The sequence below is a fragment of the Lepidochelys kempii genome, chromosome 6 (genome assembly GCF_965140265.1).
Source record: "Lepidochelys kempii isolate rLepKem1 chromosome 6, rLepKem1.hap2, whole genome shotgun sequence".
Taxonomy (NCBI): domain Eukaryota; kingdom Metazoa; phylum Chordata; order Testudines; family Cheloniidae; genus Lepidochelys; species Lepidochelys kempii.
In genome coordinates this window covers 16409657-16429770 of record NC_133261.1, presented here as the reverse complement: position 1 = coordinate 16429770, position 20114 = coordinate 16409657, and the positions used below count along the sequence as shown (strand labels likewise).

Below are 20114 nucleotides of genomic sequence, written 5' to 3'. Positions count from 1 at the left end.
ACATGCCACTCTCTATGCATGCAGGTTGTCCCATTCGTACATAGAGGTGTGAATGCCACTATCTTGTATTACTATAGTGTCTTCAATCCCAAAGCACTTCAGACACTATGAACCGGGGTAGTCAATAGGCAGACCGTGAGCCAAATCCAGACTGCCAGAGGCTTTTGAATGGACCATGAAATCTTTTTATTTACTTATTATCTTTATTGTTATTGATGTGTGAAAAATGTTTCTCTGGAGTCTGGACCTTGACTATACCATTACCAAAAAATTCCCCTGCTATAAACCATTCAGATAGCACCTCTGAACAGAGCTCACCTTTGGAGTGAAAGGTGGGATCCAGCCAGGATACAACACGCTCTAGAACAGTGACTCTCACCCTTTCCAGACTACTGCACCCCTTTCAGGAATGGGATTTGTCTTGCATACCCCCAAGTTTCACCTCACACTACTTGCTTACAACATCAAACAAACATACAAAAGTGTCACAGCTCACTGTTACTGAAAAGTTGCTGACTTTCTCATTTTTACCATTATAAAATAAATCAATTGGAATATAAATATTGTACTTGCATTTCAGTAAGAGCAGTATAAACCAGTCATTGTATGAAATTTTAGTTTGCATGACTTCACTAGTGCTTTTTATGTAGCTTACTGTAAAACTAGGCAAATATTTAGAGAAGTTGATGTACCCCTGGAAGACCTCTGCATTCACTCAGGGGGTACACATATCAATGGTTGAGCACCACTGTGCTAGAACACCAGAGAGCAGGGGCAAAATCCTAATCTTATAAAAGTGCCTGGGAGCACTTTAATGTCCAAACAGAGCAGACTGGACCACTCCGGTTAAAGCCTGGCGCTCAGTTTCTCTCTCTCAGTAAAAAAGCTAAGTCAACCCAGCTGGAATGTGAACTTATGATACCGGGCAGCAGAGCTGTGTCACACCTGATACATAGACAACAAAGCCAACCCTGGATGAAACCCTAGACAATGGCCTCCCAGATCGCGACACAATTCTGGAACTTCACAACTCACAAACATTCCGTATCCCTCCATACACTTGACTGTAGTTCATTTGCATACTGCAGTCTTATTGGTTACAATCAGAGCCGCTTGAAACGCAGCCTTTTTTTTCTGCAGGAAATTCCAACATTTCAAAACCTGGGTTTGCGCCACACCAGCATGGACACAGAAAACGGTGAAATTTCCCATGAAATGAAATTTTCAAAACAATTTAGTTTCAGGTCAAACAAAACATTTCGTTCAGATTTTGACTTTTTTAAAAGTTTATATGTTACTGATAAAAAACAAAATACATTTCTAAATAAAGTTATTTCAAAATGAAAAACCAAAACGTTCCACTTTGACCTTTTCCCAACCCTTCAGTTCCATTTTTATTTCGTAACAACATTTTGTCAAAGTCCCTATGCTCCCGCAGAGAGTTTTGAGAAAACTGTCTCTCATCTGAACATTTTTTGACCAGCTCTACTTAAAATGTCTTGCAACTCTGACTGTTTTTAAAATCAAAAATGTAAACCTTTGGTCTGAAGTCTTTGGACTGGTCCACAGACACACGCTGTTCCGACAAGTAACTTGGGAAACTCACTGCTGCAGGATGTTATGGGGGAAAAGAACTCAGTGGGATCCACAGGTTCTTATGCTTCAGTGAAAGCTGATCACCATCTGGGATCAGGAAACATTATTGCCCCCTATCACCTTGCTATGGTATTGCACAATTCAATGTATTATGCGGGGGAGCATACTGGCTACTGCCAGAGGCAGGATACCAGACTAGACAGACCACGGGTCTATTATACTATAACAAGGAGGACAGATATTGGCCCAGCTGATCATTGATCTGCTCTAATGCCTCAAGGAAGTGAAATACCAGATGAGATGGACTCACTGCTCTGATCCGGTCTTCGGAAGACTAAGAGACCTTCCCTCATCCTGGCTGGAGCAGGACAGTAGAAATTCACTCCACCTTCACAAATGGGCAGTAGGATTTAGACTTCATGCTCAGTGAGGCTGCGGATTAAGATAACCAGGGCCAGTCAGCCTTTAGCACAAGCAGTGTTCCTGTGGGTACCTGCATTCTTGCCACACATACCACACAGTCAGATTCCTGGGCTGACTCAGCAACTGCGGCCAGTTCAATGTCCCGCTCCAGCAGAGGGGGCGGGACTGAGATAACTTGCTTCTCAATCCCCGCCCCTGACCTGGCAGCCTCTTGCTGACTCCGGATGTTACTATAAGAAACAGCAAAGGAAATCATTTGAAATTGTTCCCTTAAGAAGCCTAATAAAACCACTTGAAGCTGATCAAGAGAAGGAGAGCAGAGAAATGACTCAAAACAGGAGGAAGAGGGGAATGAATTAACTACTCCAGTTAAGCAACATTCCTGATCTTGGTAAACAAAACACCTCTAAGAGGTATAGGAATCCCCACCACCAATTTCAAGGGAGTCTGGACAATCAGCAATAAAAGGCCCTTCCCAGGCAGCAGTTTAGCCTCAGTGTACCCAGCTTAATAAACTCATGTGTGCGCTAAGCCTCAGGCAGGCATGCCCCAGTGCACAGAGCTAGCCAGGGCAGGCAGCAGCAGTGGGCTCAGAGAGGAGATCAGTGCGGAGTGCTATGGGGATAACATGCTGTATACCCCTAACTCACAGAGACAGGGGCAGCAGGACTCTGGATCTCTGAAATACAAGGGCCAGGGAAGCACTACGGGCTGTAACTGTCAGGAGACATTCTTTCCCCCTCCACTCGCTGTCATTTCGATAGCACAATTAGAATTTGTTTTCCCAACAGCCACCTGAGTCAGTCTCTCTCACCTCCCGTGTTTGCCCCTTGGCCTGACCTTCCAGCCTCTCTACTCATCACTTCGTGGCCCATTGCAGCTGGGATGGCATATCCTCAGGTTCCACAAGGGCTTTTCAAATGAGGTGGGAGAGAGCAAGAGAGAGAGGACACAGCTGAAATAGAGACAGAGGGAGCACGGCTCAGAAAGAGATACCCCACAGCTCAGACAGAACAACAGAGAGTGAGGACTTGGTTTTCAGGTGCAGATGGGCCAGCTCCAGGACCAAGACTATGCAGTTTGAGCCTCCCCTAGTCACACAGACCAATTCAGCCCCCAGAGCAAAAATGACGCAGACAGGGACAGAGCAGTTCTGAGAGACATGAGTCATACTGTTCCTGTTATCAGTACTGGGCTGATTAATCCCCACCCAAGGCACCTGAACCTGCTACAGAGACACCTGCTACAACAGCACACAGGCCCTGTCAGCTCAGCCTAGAAAAGACCAAAAATCATGGGCTTAAAGCCCCAAAGCAAATTAAAATGTTACTGTGCAGACACACACAGAACCCACCTGAACAAGCCACACCTTGGCCTCATAGTCATGCAGCAGGAAGGGCTCAGCTGGCTACAGGCTGTGCTACAGACCTTTAAAATCCTCCGGCTACCTTCAACCCGCGGATAAATCTACTGCTAGATCTTTATGGGTGGGGAGTGTGGAGTACAGCAATTGGCACTCAGGCTGCACTGGAGGGAACAGAAGCACTGCTAAAATCACCCTCCACTCTTACACAGGTAACATCTTCCCACCTTCTTCCAGACACTGCACAAAGCCCCAAAAAAGAAAAGTATGTTGGCTACTGGAATTAGAGAACATCATCAACACAAGCAGCTAGATTGTTCTAGCTCCCTTCTCACTAGCAGACCTCCTATCTACAGGGCACTGTGTAAAACAGAGCTGTGCTCTCACCAAGTATTGAAACAGTGATCCCAAAGCAAAAATGGAAACCAGGACACTTTCCACTAGAAACCCAAGGATGGGCAATTTTGTACCCCAATGTGACAGGAGAGACTGAAACTGACAGGCACTTTTTATTCTGCTGCATGAGATCCAAAAGAAGAGGAGGAGACTTTTCCAAGTGATCAGAACTAGCAAGACTCTTTGCAGAAAAGTAAAGAAGAAAAATGACATAACTTTGAGTGAAAGGAAAAAGACAGTGGAAATGTCTTAATGCTACCTGGCCCCCAGCCAGCAAATCCACAAAAGATCATAGTGGGCACATGGTATAAAACCCAGTTAATCCTCTAAAACCCTGACCAAGGCACAGAGACTTGACAAAGTGTATTAACTTTGGCAATACTGGTATACTTTGCCATGCCAATAAAGTTACTGAGATTGAAGCTGGGCTGAGAGTGAACACAGCCCAGGGAGGAGTGGAGGGGAGGAGATGAAGAGAGGAGGGGAGAGCGCTATGGAGGGGAGCTCAGAGAGAGGTATGGAAAGGAGGGAAGGAGAATGGACCTAGTTCCCAGTGAGGGAGGAGTTGCACTGCAGAGGGAGTCACAAATGACAGCAGCAGGGGAGGGATGGAGGAGAGCGAGGAAGAGTGCAAAAAAGACCGTACAGTTCAGAGACGGGCAGAGAGAGGAAACAGGATTCCCCAAAATGTTAAAAATAACACAGATGCTTGAGAACCCAGTTCCCTTTCCCCAGACCATATGATTCTGTTTACATACTCTTTCCAAATAAACCATCCTGGCAGCAGCCTCCCTGAGAATCAGCCTGGGAGCCTCTTCCTCTCACTACCAGATTTTCTCAGTTTTCTACTTTTTATTGCTTAGATTTGGTACAAATCTAGCCCGCGGGGGAATGGGAGAATGAGCCTGCCACCCCCAGGGGGAAAGAGAGAGTCGGAGAGAGTCCTGCTGCTGCCACCCCACTGCCCCAGACGCACACAGTCCTGGTGGCCCAGTTCACACCAGCTTTTGCTTCTGTGCCCATTTAAGGGAATGGAAAGTCCAGGCAGCCTGCAAAGCAGCGCACAGGGCTCCTTTTCCCACCATACAAAGAGCGGAGGCAAAAACCCTTTCCAGGCCAGAGAGCGAGTGCTGCACACAAACAAGGCTTTCCTATCAGCTTCTTTTCAAAGCTGACAGCTGGAAGGAGCAGCTTGGGAGATGTTTCTCTCTGTGAGTCTAATTCCAGTAGCAGAATAGGAATCTCTAGGATGTGAGAAGCTTTTCTGTTCATGCTCGAACCATGTAGCCCTCCAGGGCGCGGAGTCCAAGGGAATGAAAAAACCCCACCAAACCAAACAGCATGGCTTTTTCCTGTCTTGCTTCTGAGTCCCGTGGCAATGGGCCGGATGGCAAGTAGCAGAGATCACTCAGAGATACCTAACCAAACAGCCATAGATTGTCACATTAAAGTCCTTTCAATTCCAGGCTTCCACCACAAGCTGGATGTTCTGAGAAGGCCAACTCTTATCAATGCCCATCTCAAACAGGGACCATCCTCCTACAGAGCTGGTCCAATGGGATTATCCAACACAACAGCATTGTGGTTTCCCCTGCCAACCCCCACGTCCTGTGGTTATGCAGGATGTCTCAGGGGTGCAGTGACTGCCCAGCACTTCTGCAGATAGATGATACTCCCCTTTGTGGTCTGTGGTCCCAGCAGGGAGACGGTGATCCCTTTGATTCATGGTTTTCCTGTCTCGTGCAAGAAGATAGTGACTCCCTGGACTGGTAGTTGCCCATGACCCTAGTTGGGAGACTGTGGCCCTCCATGGCCAGAGATGGTCCATGCAAACGCCTTGCACCGCAGAAGCGGATATACCAGCCCAACAATGTCCACCAGATTTTCTGAGCAGCAACCATGTTGTTGTAGTACCCATTCTCATGTTTCTTCTGGGGAGCATTCCAGGGCAGAGAAACTGCCTTCAGCATCCTCCAGCAGAGAGGAGTCGTTCCTCAGGGTGCCCTGCATGGCTTCTGAGCCATTCTCCTCCTGTTCATCCTGCTCCTCCTGCTCCCGCAGGCTCTGGAGACGTTCCTCCCTGGCCTCCATCAGCTCCTGGGCCCCATCGCCCACAAGGGTGACAGTGTCAGCCACACAGGGTGGTGCTTTAACTGGATTATGGTCATAGGAAAAGAGCCGTAACCCTTTTAGGTGGGCCAGGTCTGGGAAGTCGATGATCTTGTTGCGGTCCAGGTCAAGGATATGGAGCTGGGCCATGCGGAGCAGGGGCTGTGGGAACTCCTCAAAGCGATTCCCATAAAGCCATAGCCCCCGGAGGCCGGTCATACGCGGCAGGCTGCCTGGCAGTGCCCGGAGTCGATTGTCACCCATCTGCAAGGACTGCAGTGCAGGCATCTGGAGCAAGGCCCGAGGGAAATGGTACAGGTAGTTGTTCTCAATCCACAAGCAGCGCAGAGTCTGGAGCTGGGCAAATTCTGCAGGGAGGCCAAAGAGGCGGTTGCTGCCCAGGTAGAGGCGGGTGAGACGGGGCAGGCGGCATAGTGCCTCAGGCACCTCCTCCAGCTTGTTGAAGTCCAGTGCCAGGATGCGCAGCTCCCGCAGTCCCTCGATTTCCTCAGGCAGCTCACGCAACCCCGTGCCACTGATGTAGAGCTTCTGCAGGCTGCCCAGGGCACACACTGGGCCTGGCAGCCGCTTCAGGTGCCGCCCGGTCAGCTCCAGTGTCTGATCCCCACCACTCAGCTGCTCCTCCGCTCCCGATGGCAGCCGCTCCTCCCTGCCTGAGGACCCTGCGCTGCCCATTCTCATGGCCAAGGGCTGCTGGGATAACGAGAGCCACCGCCTCCAGCGGGGCAGCCCACAGGGAACATGACAACCAGCTAACCTGGTGCACCCCGGATTGGCCTCCTGGGACTAAGACCAGTGCCCCCTCCCCGGTCAGGGATGGGACCGACCAGCCTCCTGGCGCTGGGACTGGTGCCCCCTTGCTCCCCTCCGGCCAGGGCTGGGACTGGTGCCTCTGGATCGCCTCCCCCGAGACTAGGACATGTGCCCCCCTTGGGTGCCCCGTGCCAGGGATGGGGCTGGCTCCCCCTTGCCTCCTCCTGCCAGGGCCGGGAGCAGGGCCCCCCAACAGCCCCCCGGCTATGGGGCCGGTGCCCCCGGATCAGCCTCCCGGGACCAGGACCAAAGCCCCCGGGATCCCCCAGCCAGGGCCGGGCCGGTACCCCCTGGATCGCCCTCCCGGGGCTAGCACCCTGCCCCTACCCGGGATCGGCCTCCCCCCCGCGTGGTGCCGGCCCTGCCGCTGCGCGGCCCCCGGTGCCTCCCGGCCTCTCGCTCCGGGGCTCCCGGCTCGGTCTGAGCTCGGCTCCCACACACCCGGCGCCTAGCGACTCGTCTCCATAGCAACCCCCACGCGGGACAGCCCGCCTATGGCGGAGCCGCTCGGGCGGGCTGAATTCAGACCCCGCCCCTATGACACGCCCACTCCCGAGGCCGCTGCTGCGGGACTGGCTGTACCCGATAAGGGCTCGCTCGCGAGGCCCTGCCCCGCCTCCAGCCGACACGGGCCTCGCCCCCCCCCCGCCCCCGCGCACAGCCTCGGCTACACTCGGCCCCGCCCCCAGGACCTGTATCCTCACGACGACCTAGGCTACACAGGGCACAGACACCTCAGGGCTACAGCCCCAGGCTCAACCCCCACACCCCTTCCTCCGCTACACCCACCGCACAACCCGGCCCAGCTCCACTGAGAGACTCCCTACCCTCCAACAGCCACCACACCCCAGCCCCACTCACTGTACAACTTCCTCCCCTGCTACCCCCACCACACAACCCAGCCCAGCTCCACTGAGAGACTCCCTACCCTCCAACAGCCACCACACCCCAGCCCCACTCACTGTACAACTTCCTCCCCTGCTACACCCACCGCACAACCCAGCCCAGCTCCACTGAGAGACTCCCTACCCTCCAACAGCCACCACACCCCAGCCCCACTCACTGTACAACTTCCTCCCCTGCTACACCCACCGCACAACCCAGCCCAGCTCCACTGAGAGACTCCCTACCCTCCAACAGCCACCACACCCCAGCTCCACCCCCTGTACAACTTCCTCCCCTGCTACCCCCACCACACAACCCGGCCCAGCTCCACTGAGAGACTCCCTACCCTCCAACAGCCACCACACCCCAGCCCCACTCACTGTACAACTTCCTCCCCTGTTACCCCCACCGCACAACCCAGCCCAGCTCCACTGAGAGACTCCCTACCCTCCAACAGCCACCACACCCCAGCTCCACCCCCTGTACAACTTCCTCCCCTGCTACCCCCACCACACAACCCAGCCCAGCTCCACTGAGAGACTCCCTACCCTCCAACAGCCACCACACCCCAGCTCCACCCCCTGTACAACTTCCTTCCCTGCTACCCCCACCACACAACCCAGCCCAGCTCCACTGAGAGACTCCCTACCCTCCAACAGCCACCACACCCCAGCCCCACTCACTGTACAACTTCCTCCCCTGCTACACCCACCGCACAACCCAGCCCAGCTCCACTGAGAGACTCCCTACCCTCCAACAGCCACCACACCCCAGCTCCACCCCCTGTACAACTTCCTCCCCTGCTACCCCCACCACACAACCCAGCCCAGCTCCACTGAGAGACTCCCTACCCTCCAACAGCCACCACACCCCAGCCCCACTCACTGTACAACTTCCTCCCCTGCTACACCCACCGCACAACCCAGCCCAGCTCCACTGAGAGACTCCCTACCCTCCAACAGCCACCACACCCCAGCCCCACTCACTGTACAACTTCCTCCCCTGCTACACCCACCGCACAACCCAGCCCAGCTCCACTGAGAGACTCCCTACCCTCCAACAGCCACCACACCCCAGCCCCACTCACTGTACAACTTCCTCCCCTGCTACCCCCACCACACAACCCAGCCCAGCTCCACTGAGAGACTCCCTACCCTCCAACAGCCACCACACCCCAGCCCCACTCACTGTACAACTTCCTCCCCTGCTACCCCCACCGCACAACCCAGCCCAGCTCCACTGAGAGACTCCCTACCCTCCAACAGCCACCACACCCCAGCCCCACTCACTGTACAACTTCCTTCCCTGCTACACCCACCACACAACCCAGCCCAGCTCCACTGAGAGACTCCCTACCCTCCAACAGCCACCACACCCCAGCCCCACTCACTGTACAACTTCCTTCCCTGCTACACCCACCACACAACCCAGCCCAGCTCCACTGAGAGACTCCCTACCCTCCAACAGCCACCACACCCCAGCCCCACTCACTGTACAACTTCCTCCCCTGCTACACCCACCGCACAACCCAGCCCAGCTCCACTGAGAGACTCCCTACCCTCCAACAGCCACCACACCCCAGCCCCACTCACTGTACAACTTCCTTCCCTGCTACCCCCACCACACAACCCAGCCCAGCTCCACTGAGAGACTCCCTACCCTCCAACAGCCACCACACCCCAGCTCCACCCCCTGTACAACTTCCTCCCCTGCTACCCCCACCACACAACCCAGCCCAGCTCCACTGAGAGACTCCCTACCCTCCAACAGCCACCACACCCCAGCCCCACTCACTGTACAACTTCCTCCCCTGCTACCCCCACCACACAACCCAGCCCAGCTCCACTGAGAGACTCCCTACCCTCCAACAGCCACCACACCCCAGCTCCACCCCCTGTACAACTTCCTCCCCTGCTACCCCCACCGCACAACCCAGCCCAGCTCCACTGAGAGACTCCCTACCCTCCAACAGCCACCACACCCCAGCCCCACTCACTGTACAACTTCCTTCCCTGCTACCCCCACCGCACAACCCAGCCCAGCTCCACTGAGAGACTCCCTACCCTCCAACAGCCACCACACCCCAGCCCCACTCACTGTACAACTTCCTTCCCTGCTACCCCCACCACACAACCCAGCCCAGCTCCACTGAGAGACTCCCTACCCTCCAACAGCCACCACACCCCAGCTCCACCCCCTGTACAACTTCCTCCCCTGCTACCCCCACCGCACAACCCAGCCCAGCTCCACTGAGAGACTCCCTACCCTCCAACAGCCACCACACCCCAGCTCCACCCCCTGTACAACTTCCTTCCCTGCTACCCCCACCGCACAACCCAGCCCAGCTCCACTGAGAGACTCCCTACCCTCCAACAGCCACCACACCCCAGCCCCACTCACTGTACAACTTCCTTCCCTGCTACACCCACCACACAACCCAGCCCAGCTCCACTGAGAGACTCCCTACCCTCCAACAGCCACCACACCCCAGCTCCACCCCCTGTACAACTTCCTCCCCTGCTACCCCCACCGCACAACCCAGCCCAGCTCCACTGAGAGACTCCCTACCCTCTAACAGCCACCACACCCCAGCCCCACCCACTGTACAACTTCCTCCCATGCTGCACCCACCGCACAACCCCAGCCCAGCTCCATTGAGAGACTTCCTATCCTCCAACAGTCACCACACCCCAGCTATACCCACCATAAAACCCCCACAACCCAGCTACACCCACTGCACAACCCCTTCTCCTGCTATACCTGCTGCGTAACCCCCCCAGCCCAGCTACACTGAGAGACTCCCCTCTCCTACAGCCACCACACAACCCCCACCCCAGCTACACTGAGGGACTCCCCTCCCCTCCTGCAGCCACCACACAACCCCCTTGCCAGCTACACTGAGGGACTTCCCACCTATAGCCACCACACAACTCCCCTCCTAGCTACACTCACCATAGGTCTCCCTGCATACCACCACCGCCAAACCAACTTCTGCTACATCCCATGTGAACACCTTTCCACAACTCCCTCACAGAGACACACCCCTGCACAACAGAGGGTCTTCTGGTTAATCAAAGTAAGAAGAAGATATCCCTGGCTACTCTTGTTTGTGTATCCAGGAGTAGCAATGAGCACCCCAAGACTTGTCACTGCCTTGACTGCTTGGCAAGTACCACTGCAAATGCCACTGCCTCAGAAAGTTTTCCTCTTCCTACTAACAGGACCTGAGGTACTCTCTTCCCTGGGTTTAACTGAAGCCGGCTTCCTTTTGTCCAGGTTCCTTCAGACACATCATTGCCATCCTCTGCACCGGAGATGTAGAGCTGGGTGTCATCAGCCCATTAATGGCATTCGATCTCATGGGATTTCAGTGTACACTCGAGAATTCTCCAACCAGTCCTTTCTTCTTCCAGTCAGCCTCACCTCAGTCCCCAGAAAAATCATGGAGCAGGTCCTCAAAGAATCAATCCTGAAGCACTTACATGAGAGGAAAGTGATCAGGAACAGTCAGCATGGATTCACCAAGGGAAGGTCATGCCTGACTAATCTAATCGCCTTCTATGATGAGATTACTGGTTCTGTGGATGAAGGGAAAGCAGTGGATGTATTGTTTCTTGACTGTAGCAAAGCTTTTGACACGGTCTCCCACAGTATTCTTGTCAGCAAGTTAAAGAAGTATGGGCTGGATGAATGCACTATAAGGTGGGTAGAAAGTTGGCTAGATTGTCGGGCTCAACGGGTAGTGATCAATGGCTCCATGTCTAGTTGGCAGCCGGTGTCAAGTGGAGTGCCCCAGGGGTCGGTCCTGGGGCCGGTTTTGTTCAATATCTTCATAAATGATCTGGAGGATGGTGTGGATTGCACTCTCAGCAAATTTGTGGATGATACTAAACTGGGAGGAGTGGTAGATACGCTGGAGGGCAGGGATAGGATACAGAAAGACCTAGACAAATTGGAGGATTGGGTCAAAAGAAATCTGATGAGGTTCAATAAGGATAAGTGCAGGGTCCTGCACTTAGGACGGAAGAACCCAATGCACAGCTACAGACTAGGGACCGAATGGCTAGGCAGCAGTTCTGCGGAAAAGGACCTGGGGTGACAGTGGACGAGAAGCTGGATGTGAGTCAGCAGTGTGCCCTTGTTGCCAAGAAGGCCAATGGCATTTTGGGATGTATAAGTAGGGGCATAGCAAGGAGATCGAGGGACGTGATCGTCCCCCTCTATTCGACATTGGTGAGGCCTCATCTGGAGTACTGTGTCCAGTTTTGGGCCCCACACTACAAGAAGGATGTGGAGAAATTGGAAAGAGTCCAGTGAAGGGCAACAAAAATGATTAGGGGTCTGGAACACATGACTTATGAGGAGAGGCTGAGGGAACTGGGATTGTTTAGTCTGCAGAAGAGAAGAAGGAGGGGGGATTTGATAGCTGCTTTCAACTACCTGAGAGGGGGTTCCAGAGAGGATGATTCTAGACTATTCTCAGTGGTAGAAGAGGACAGGACAAGGAGTAATGGTCTCAAGTTGCAGTGGGGGAGGTTTAGGTTGGATATTAGGAAAAACTTTTTCACTAGGAGGGTGGTGAAACACTGGAATGCGTTACCTAGGGAGGTGGTAGAATCTCCTTCCTTAGAGGTTTTTAAGGTCAGGCTTGACAAAGCCCTGGCTGGGATAATTTAACTGCTTTGAGCAGGGGGTTGGACTAGATGACTTCCTGAGGTCCCTTCCAACCCTGATATTCTATGATTCTTCATATGGCAATCCCCTGGGTACACCTCAAATCACACTAACAATCCCTGCTCATGCAGCCAGCCATACAAAACAGGACCCATCAAAACTTATCCTCCACACCCTCAACCAACACATACACACAGCACTGCACCAGTCCTGTCTTCTCCTTCCACCTAATCCACCCCCCACACTCACATCCAACCAACAACCTCCAGCATACACCCAACCAGCTTTCCTGGGCATGCACAAAATCACTCTTGCTTACAAACCTAATGAAGGTCTTCCCACAAGACCCCAACCATCTCTCTCTAATACACTCAACCAGCCTTGAGTTGGTTGGAACTCAGGCAGCTCACGTGGTTTGGCTTAGGTTGGCATTTAGATAGGCAAGGTCTCCCAAGCCAAGCATCTTTTATGGCTTGGATTAGGCCAGCAGCTTGCATGGCTTGGATTGGGCAGGTACACTGGAAATTCCTTTGATCAGGAGAGTTATTCCTTTATCAGTTAATCCTCTGGTAGTTTAGCCTCAGGGGTGGAACTGTCTTCATAGCTCTATCTTGTGAGCATATGGCAGGCAGTGACAATCATATAAATAATAAACCCTGTTTGTCCCCCTCCCTGTAGGAATGTCATGATACCAAAGAAGGTTCAGGCCTGTGTCCCAGTCCCAGCTCTTGATTGGGATGGGGTATTTCTGTTTGTTACCCACAGGCCTGGTAGGTTTGTTGTGAGTTCCTGTGAGAGGCTGGAATGAGAATTGTGCTGACAAGAGTTTATTGATCTCCCGACAGAGTGAAGCCAATTAGCCCAGAGGTTACAAGAGGTCACAGCATCTGCCTTTACTTTCCCCCCTTCCCTTCTCATTTCATCTAATTCATTTTCCACCAAATCATGTTGAAAACAAAACTCCCCCATACTTGGTTCATCCTGTATCTTTTCAGTATCCCCTTCCTCCCACTTAATGCAGCACACAAGAGATCCGCATGCCCACATACATGAACTCCTGTGTCCTACAACAAAATTAAGAGGCACATACGCAAACATGCTGACCTCATGTACATGCAGATCTGTACACCAAATGAACTCACCTCCATGTACCTGGGCATATGCACACAAGGACACATACATGTATGGTATTTGTGCACAAATATGCCCACATAAAGAACAAACATACACATTAAAATTACATGCAAACACAAAATGCACTGAATTTGCACCCATGCAGTCTATGCCATACACAAATACTGAAATCACCTACATCCCTATACATATCTGCATTCACACACACACCTGTGTCCCTAAATACACAGAGCAAACAGGCACACATACACAGTATTTGTGCACAAATATGCACATGTAAAGAACACATACACATTCAAATTACATGCAAACAAACACACTGAATGTACACCCACGCACAAGATATGCCATACACAAATATTTAATTCACCTACATGCCTAAACATACATGTATACACACACAGAAAACTAATGTACATTCGCACACAACCACATGTGCCTAAATTCATACAGCAAACATATACAAACATGCATGCGTTTCTGTTCTGTTCTGTGTAGATTCATATACCATGCCACCACTGTGGTATCCAAAGGCTTACACACACCAAACATCCATGCACACACAAACATGCATGCATGTGCATGTTAAGGGACAGTACATAAACTCCCACGTCACCCAGCCTGGTTTCTTTCAGAGACCTAGTCATCCTTATCCCTTTTGAGATACTGGGTTTTGACTGCCCTGCACTGACCCTTGTGTCCACTGCATTCTGAGAAGACAGCAAAGATCTGCATCAGTACCTTAGAGCTGGTGGCCCTGCTAGAGATGATGATCTGGCTCCTCGGCTGGTGGGAATGGACACAGTCAATGGATTTATGCTGATGTACACTAGCTGTGCATCTGGCCCTTCCTTCAGCTCATTCCTTGCCACCCTCAATTCTGTTCCACCCCAAGTACCTACTCTTCTTACAGTAATGTTCCCAAACATTGTCCACTAGTTGCTTCACTCATATTCAGTGAGTTTTAAATTATCAAGTCCTGGCTCCTCTCCTGTATCCAGGTTCTGCTCATGGAAACTGTTGCATCTCCTCATCTTTTGAATTTCCTAAGTCTCCTCTCCTCCAGAAATAACTAAAAAAGCCATAATTTCTCTTCTTCAGCACAGCCTAGCTACTTTGGTTCAGTTTGAGATCTTCTTATCTTCTCTCCTCCCCTTTTTTCTATTCTTCTCCCTGTGGCTGGAAGTGAGCTGGAGAAGACAGCCACCTTCTCCAGATCCATTCACAACACCCCCTGCCTCATTCCCAGGTTAGAGAAATAGCTTAACAACCCCAGGCTCTGAAGTACCAGGTGGAGACCCCACTGTCACAGAAAAGGATCATAAGCAGAACCAAGACCCCTGGTACCATAGATCCCAACCCCTACCCCCATTTTTTGCCATCTCATCCCACCAAGACAAAAGATGCTTCGAGATATAGTTATCGATCAGCAGTTGTGTATCTCTTATTGCCTCTTACACATCCCTCCAGGTGTTTTGTACTCAGCCACTCTCCTGCCTTAGTTCCCTGTTCAAATCAGCTGTGTCATCCACAAGACCTTCCCTGGGAAAAATTATACTCAGACAGCCCTCCAGTGGCCACTGTCCCAATGACACTCTCCCATAGATTGCATGTGGGATACTGTACTTACTCAGGCAAAATTCCCACCAATGTCAACAGGAGTTTGCCAGACTAAAGACGGAGCCTGTACTAAATAAGGAACCAAATCAATGGGGGTTTTGCCCAAGTAAGGAGAGAGTGTAATGTGTGTCCGGTTCGTTCCTGTGCTGTAACTACAGATGGGGCAACCCAGGGTCCTGTGTTCTGGTAGTGGGGGCTGAGATTCCAAGTCCCTCACGTCTCATTGCACAATACCTCAGTGCTAACCGTGGGATAAGAACATGATTAGAATATTTTTGATTAGCTAAACTAGATAGTCTGAGGTCCATTCCCACCACCACCATTACTAACACACTTAAGAGCTGAGAATTCACTCACAGGGATTGGTCAGGAAGCCACTCAACCCCCTCTCACAAGCCTGGGTCCAGCTGTCCTCATCCCCTTTACTCCCCCCTCATTGCCCTAGGTCAGGTCAGCCTCTCACTCCCCTTTTCCTCCTGGGTCAGCCCAACATTCTGCCCCACCCTTGTTAATGGTGCATTGCTCAGAACAAACAGCCGCCGCCTGTTTGACCAGCCAGAGAGCGTGTGTCTGCCCGGGTGTTACTCTGTCACACACGGACTGACTGAGAGGCAAGAATTGCTGCTGTACAAGAAATGCTCAGGAGCAGCCAGTGTTACTCACAGCGTGTAGACACCAAACAACCTGTAACAAAACTGGGAGCCCCAGAATCTCAGAACCGTTCATTAATTTTGGGTGCCCCACCTGAGTTCCTGAGGCACTGAGCTCTGGTGTTATTTGTGTTACAACGGCACCTAGAGGCACTGACCAAGATCAGGTCCCAGAGTGCCAGGCGCTGCACAGGTGCACTGTGAGAGACAGTCCCTGCCCCGGCAGAGATCAGGGCCCTGTTGTGCCAGGCGCTGCACAGACACACCGCAGGAGCAGTCCAAGTCCTGGTTGAGATCAGGGCCCCTTGTGCCAGGCGCTGCACAGACACACAGTGAGAGACAGCCCCTCCCCTGAAGAGTGCCGAGTCTACACAGACAAAGGAAGGATCATTATCCCCATTTTACACGTAGGGAAATGAGGCTCAGAGAAATGCAGTGACTTGTCTAAGGTCCCACATGTCTGGGGCAGAGCCAGGTACTGAACCCAGGTCTTCCAGTGCCTCAGCTCCAAGCCCACCCTTCCTTTTGTGCACCAAATCACATTGTTTTCCTTGGGGGTTGGGGGCGCTGAGTGCCTCTGTAATTCAGACCCTAATTGTCTCCGGCTGTGATCAGTTTTCATTTTAAACACAGCAAAGGACGCCAGAGGAGAAAGAGCAGCCTCACCAGCTCATCAGCCAGCGGCCTGCACACCAGCCCCCCTCTGCAGGACTCATTACACAAACCCAAGCGCAGGCTAGAATGGTTGCTGCATGCACCTACTGCCAGGCCTGCTCACGTGAGCCCCGGCTTTGCCCGTGGGCATGCATGGGAGGGGGGAGTTAACCCTATTCTCACTAGCAAGCTTATACCAAGCAGCACTCGTGCACAGCACAGGGCCAGCACGTGCAAACAGTGAATCACACGCAGGCCAGTACGAGGGCCTGTCATAACCACACACGTACGTGTATGCACAGCCACAACGGGGACACACCTGAGCCTGTGCTGTGGTGGATGCTCCTCTCAGGCCCTGATCCAACCACATGGAAATGGACAGTTGTCTATTGCCTTCAAGGGGAATTGGAGCCGGCTCTTACACCAGGCAATGACTGTGACTTACTACTGGGGTGAGCCATCAGCTGGTCAGTCTCCTTCATACACCCCCTGAACAGTGTACCATGGTTCAGTCCTTGCCAGCTCTCCCCTTATCCCCAGTCATTCTGTGGCTGGGTCCCCAGGCTAGTTATTTTGGTACTAACTCCTCCTCAGTCCTTTATATATCCGTTGTCATGAGTAACGCTTGCTCTGAATGAGTCTCACTCCAGATGGTTGTAAAGGTAACAGGGATTTTTTTTTTCAGAGCTATGTACAGCCCTGTCTGTCTTCTGAGATGAAGTCAACAACCCCAGCATACGTTTCAGCTCCACACCCCTATGCTCCTTTCATGCTAGGGCAGGGGTGGGCAAACATTTTGGCCTGAGGGCCACACCTGGGTGGGAAAATTGTATGTAGGGCCATGAAAGTAGGGCTAGAGCAGGGGGTTGGGATGCAGGAGGGAGTGCTGGGTGTGGGAAGGGGCTCAGGGCAAGGGGTTGGGGTGCAGGAGGAGTGTGGAGTACAGGAGGGGGCTCAGGGCAGGGGGTTGGGGTGCAGGCAGGGTGCAACAGGGGGCTCAGGGCAAGGGGTTGGGGTGCAGAGTGCAGGGGGGCTCAGGGCAGGCGGTTGGGGTGCAGGAGAGCTGCGGGGTGCACGAGAGGGCTCAGGGCAGGGGGTTGGGGTGCAGGCAGGATGCGGCAGGGGGTTGGGGTGCAGGAGGGGGTGCAGAGTGCAGGGGGGCTCAGGGCAGGGGGTTGGGGTGCAGGCAGGATGCGGCAGGGGGTTGGGGTGCAGGAGGGGGTGCAGAGTGCAGGGGGGCTCAGGGCAGGCGGTTGGGGTGCAGGAGGGGTGCGGCAGAGGGCTCAAGGCAGAGGACTGGGGGGCTTGGCAGGCCAGGGGTTGAGGTATGGGGTGCAGGAGGGGTTCAGGGTGTGGGCTCCGACCTGGTGCCGCTTACGACAAGCAGCTCCATGGTGGCAGCAGCACGCAGCAGGGCTAAGGCAGGCTCCCTGCCTGCCCTGCCCCGCGCTGGTTCCTGCAGTGGCCAGCATGTCCGGCAGTGGCTCCTGGGGGTGGGGTGGAGCAGGTGGCTCCGCCGTGCGCTGCCCTCGCCTGTGGTACCACCCCTGTAGCTCCCATTGGTCTCCTTTCCCCCATTCCTGGCCAATGGGAGCTGCGGAGGGCAGTGCTAGTAGGTGAGGGCAGCGCCCCTCCCCCCGCCCCCAGGGACCACAGTGACGTGGTGCCAGCCGCTTCTGGGAGTGGCATGGGGCTAGGGCAGGCAGGGAGCCTGCCTTAGTCCCGCTGTGCCACAGGGCTGGCAATCCCGTGGGCCGGATTGAAATCCCTGACAGGCTGGATCCGGCCCACGGGCCGTACCCTGTACTAAGGCATTGCTGGGTGCTCTGAACAGCCATGAAACCGTGGTCCATTACCTAGCACATCATCATTCGCTGGGATCACCTGCCATGTACAGGCGTACACACAAACGTGCAGACAGGCATGGGGTTCACGCAGGAATGCACACGCACACTCAGAGTCAGATCCAGAACCGCTGCGCACTCAAACACAAATGCAAGCAGCACAGGGAGAGCCATCTTGGGAAAGTGAAGCTAACCCAGTTGAAGAAATAGAATCCCATAGATAGATGTGAAATGGGAATGAGAAATCCAGCCGGAAGTTAGGCTAAGGCAGAGATCTGGAGTTATAAGGGACAGGACATTAGACGTGATTGGACAGCAAAAATTTTAAAAATAGTGTGATTCTGTGCTATACAGGCAGAGGTAGTGGACAGGGCACTGAACTGGGATTCAGGAGACTTCGGGTCTATTCCCAGCTCTGCCACTGGCCTGCTGGATAGTCTTGGGCAAGTCACTTTGCCTGTCTGTGCCTCATTTTTCCCATCTGTAAAATGGGGATAATGCTTCTGCCCACCTATTATCATGATCCTCATAAGGGCAGGGAGGTCCTGCTATCTGGCTCTGCTGACAGACCAGCTGTAGTTGGGTTGGGGTCCCACCTCACCAGAGAGGCTTAAAGGAGATCAGAGAAGCATAACAAAAAGAACCAGCTAGGCTGGAGGGGCTGGTTTATGAGATTAAAGGAGTGAACTCTATCCTGCCTGGTTAAGCCAGGTGGCAGTGGGGAATGTGACAGTCTGGCAGTCCCTGCAGCATGTCAAGCTGATGGAGGGATTCTTGCGGGGGCGGGGATGTGGGTGGAAGGAGGGAGGGGAAGTAGAAATGATGAGATGAGGGAAAATTTAGGCTGCCTACCAGGAAAATGTTCCCAGCGGTGAGATCCGTCAGATTGTGGGAAGTCGGCCACTTGGGACACGGAAACTAGACACAGTTATGGGGGAGAATCTAGCCTAGGTGTACAGGATGGGCTATGGCTGATGGAGCCAATAGGATTTACCCATCTCTAAATACTCCTGCACACACTACAAACATGATGCAGGCCATGACACACACACACACACTCAGAATTCACCCCCCACTTGCAGTTTCCTTTCACATCTAGTGTTACATGTGTTAACTCGAGGTTCTGAGTGAGCTGTAGCCAGGGAAGCTGTGAGATGTAGCAGGATTGCTGGGCAAAGCTACAGCCCCCAGCCAGCTTCCCCTCTGCAGAGTGTGGGGGGGGAGATCAGGTGTCGGCAGGCTCAGGTGTGCTGGAAAACAGAGCTGCAGCAAGGCATTGTTACCTGCAACATGAGGCCAGCTTGTTTGGTATCACTGACTGCACTCAGTGTTGTCAAAGTCAGAGGCCCCAACCCAGCTCATGAAACATGCACTAGGAAATGAAACTACCCTCCAGAGAGCAACATGAGAGCGGGAAAGAGGGAGATATCATGGTTTGGGGCAGAAACTGAGACCGAGGGCAGGAGTGCAGAGGGTGTGCATTGCAGTCCCAGGAGCCAAAAGGTCAATACTACACCAAACAGGGAAAAAGCCTACGTCTTATATCACCCCATGCAGGGAGATCCCACTGTGCATGTGTGCATCATGCCAAGCTGGGAGCCTAGAGACCCTATTGCGTGTGTGTGCGCATCCCACTATGCTGGGAGTGTGGAGACCCTACCCATGTGCACGTGCAAGCTTAACACCATTCCGTGAATTGAGACCCCGCTGTGTATCTATATAACATTACACCATGCTGGAAGGCTGGAAACCCAACTCTGTCTTTGTGTGTATCACACCATGTTGGGAATGTGGAGCTCCGACTGTGTGTGGGTGCATGTACACACCATGTTGGGAATCTGGAGACCCTACTGTATGTGAGTGCATCACACAATACAGGGAATGTGGTATGCGTGTGTGTATATATATCACACCACGCTGGGTGTCTGGAGA

The 20114-nt window shown here is 53.0% G+C and overlaps 1 protein-coding gene across 1 annotated transcript; it reads right to left on the bottom strand.

The window, feature by feature from the left end:
- Positions 1-1302: 1302 nt before the first annotated feature.
- On the bottom strand, positions 1303-7006 carry LRRC10B (leucine rich repeat containing 10B). The gene has a single exon (XM_073346932.1). The coding sequence runs from the start codon at positions 6587-6589 to the stop codon at positions 5699-5701; it is 891 nt and encodes a 296-aa protein (XP_073203033.1). The 5' UTR covers positions 6590-7006; the 3' UTR covers positions 1303-5698.
- Between the last annotated feature and the right edge of the window lie 13108 nt (positions 7007-20114).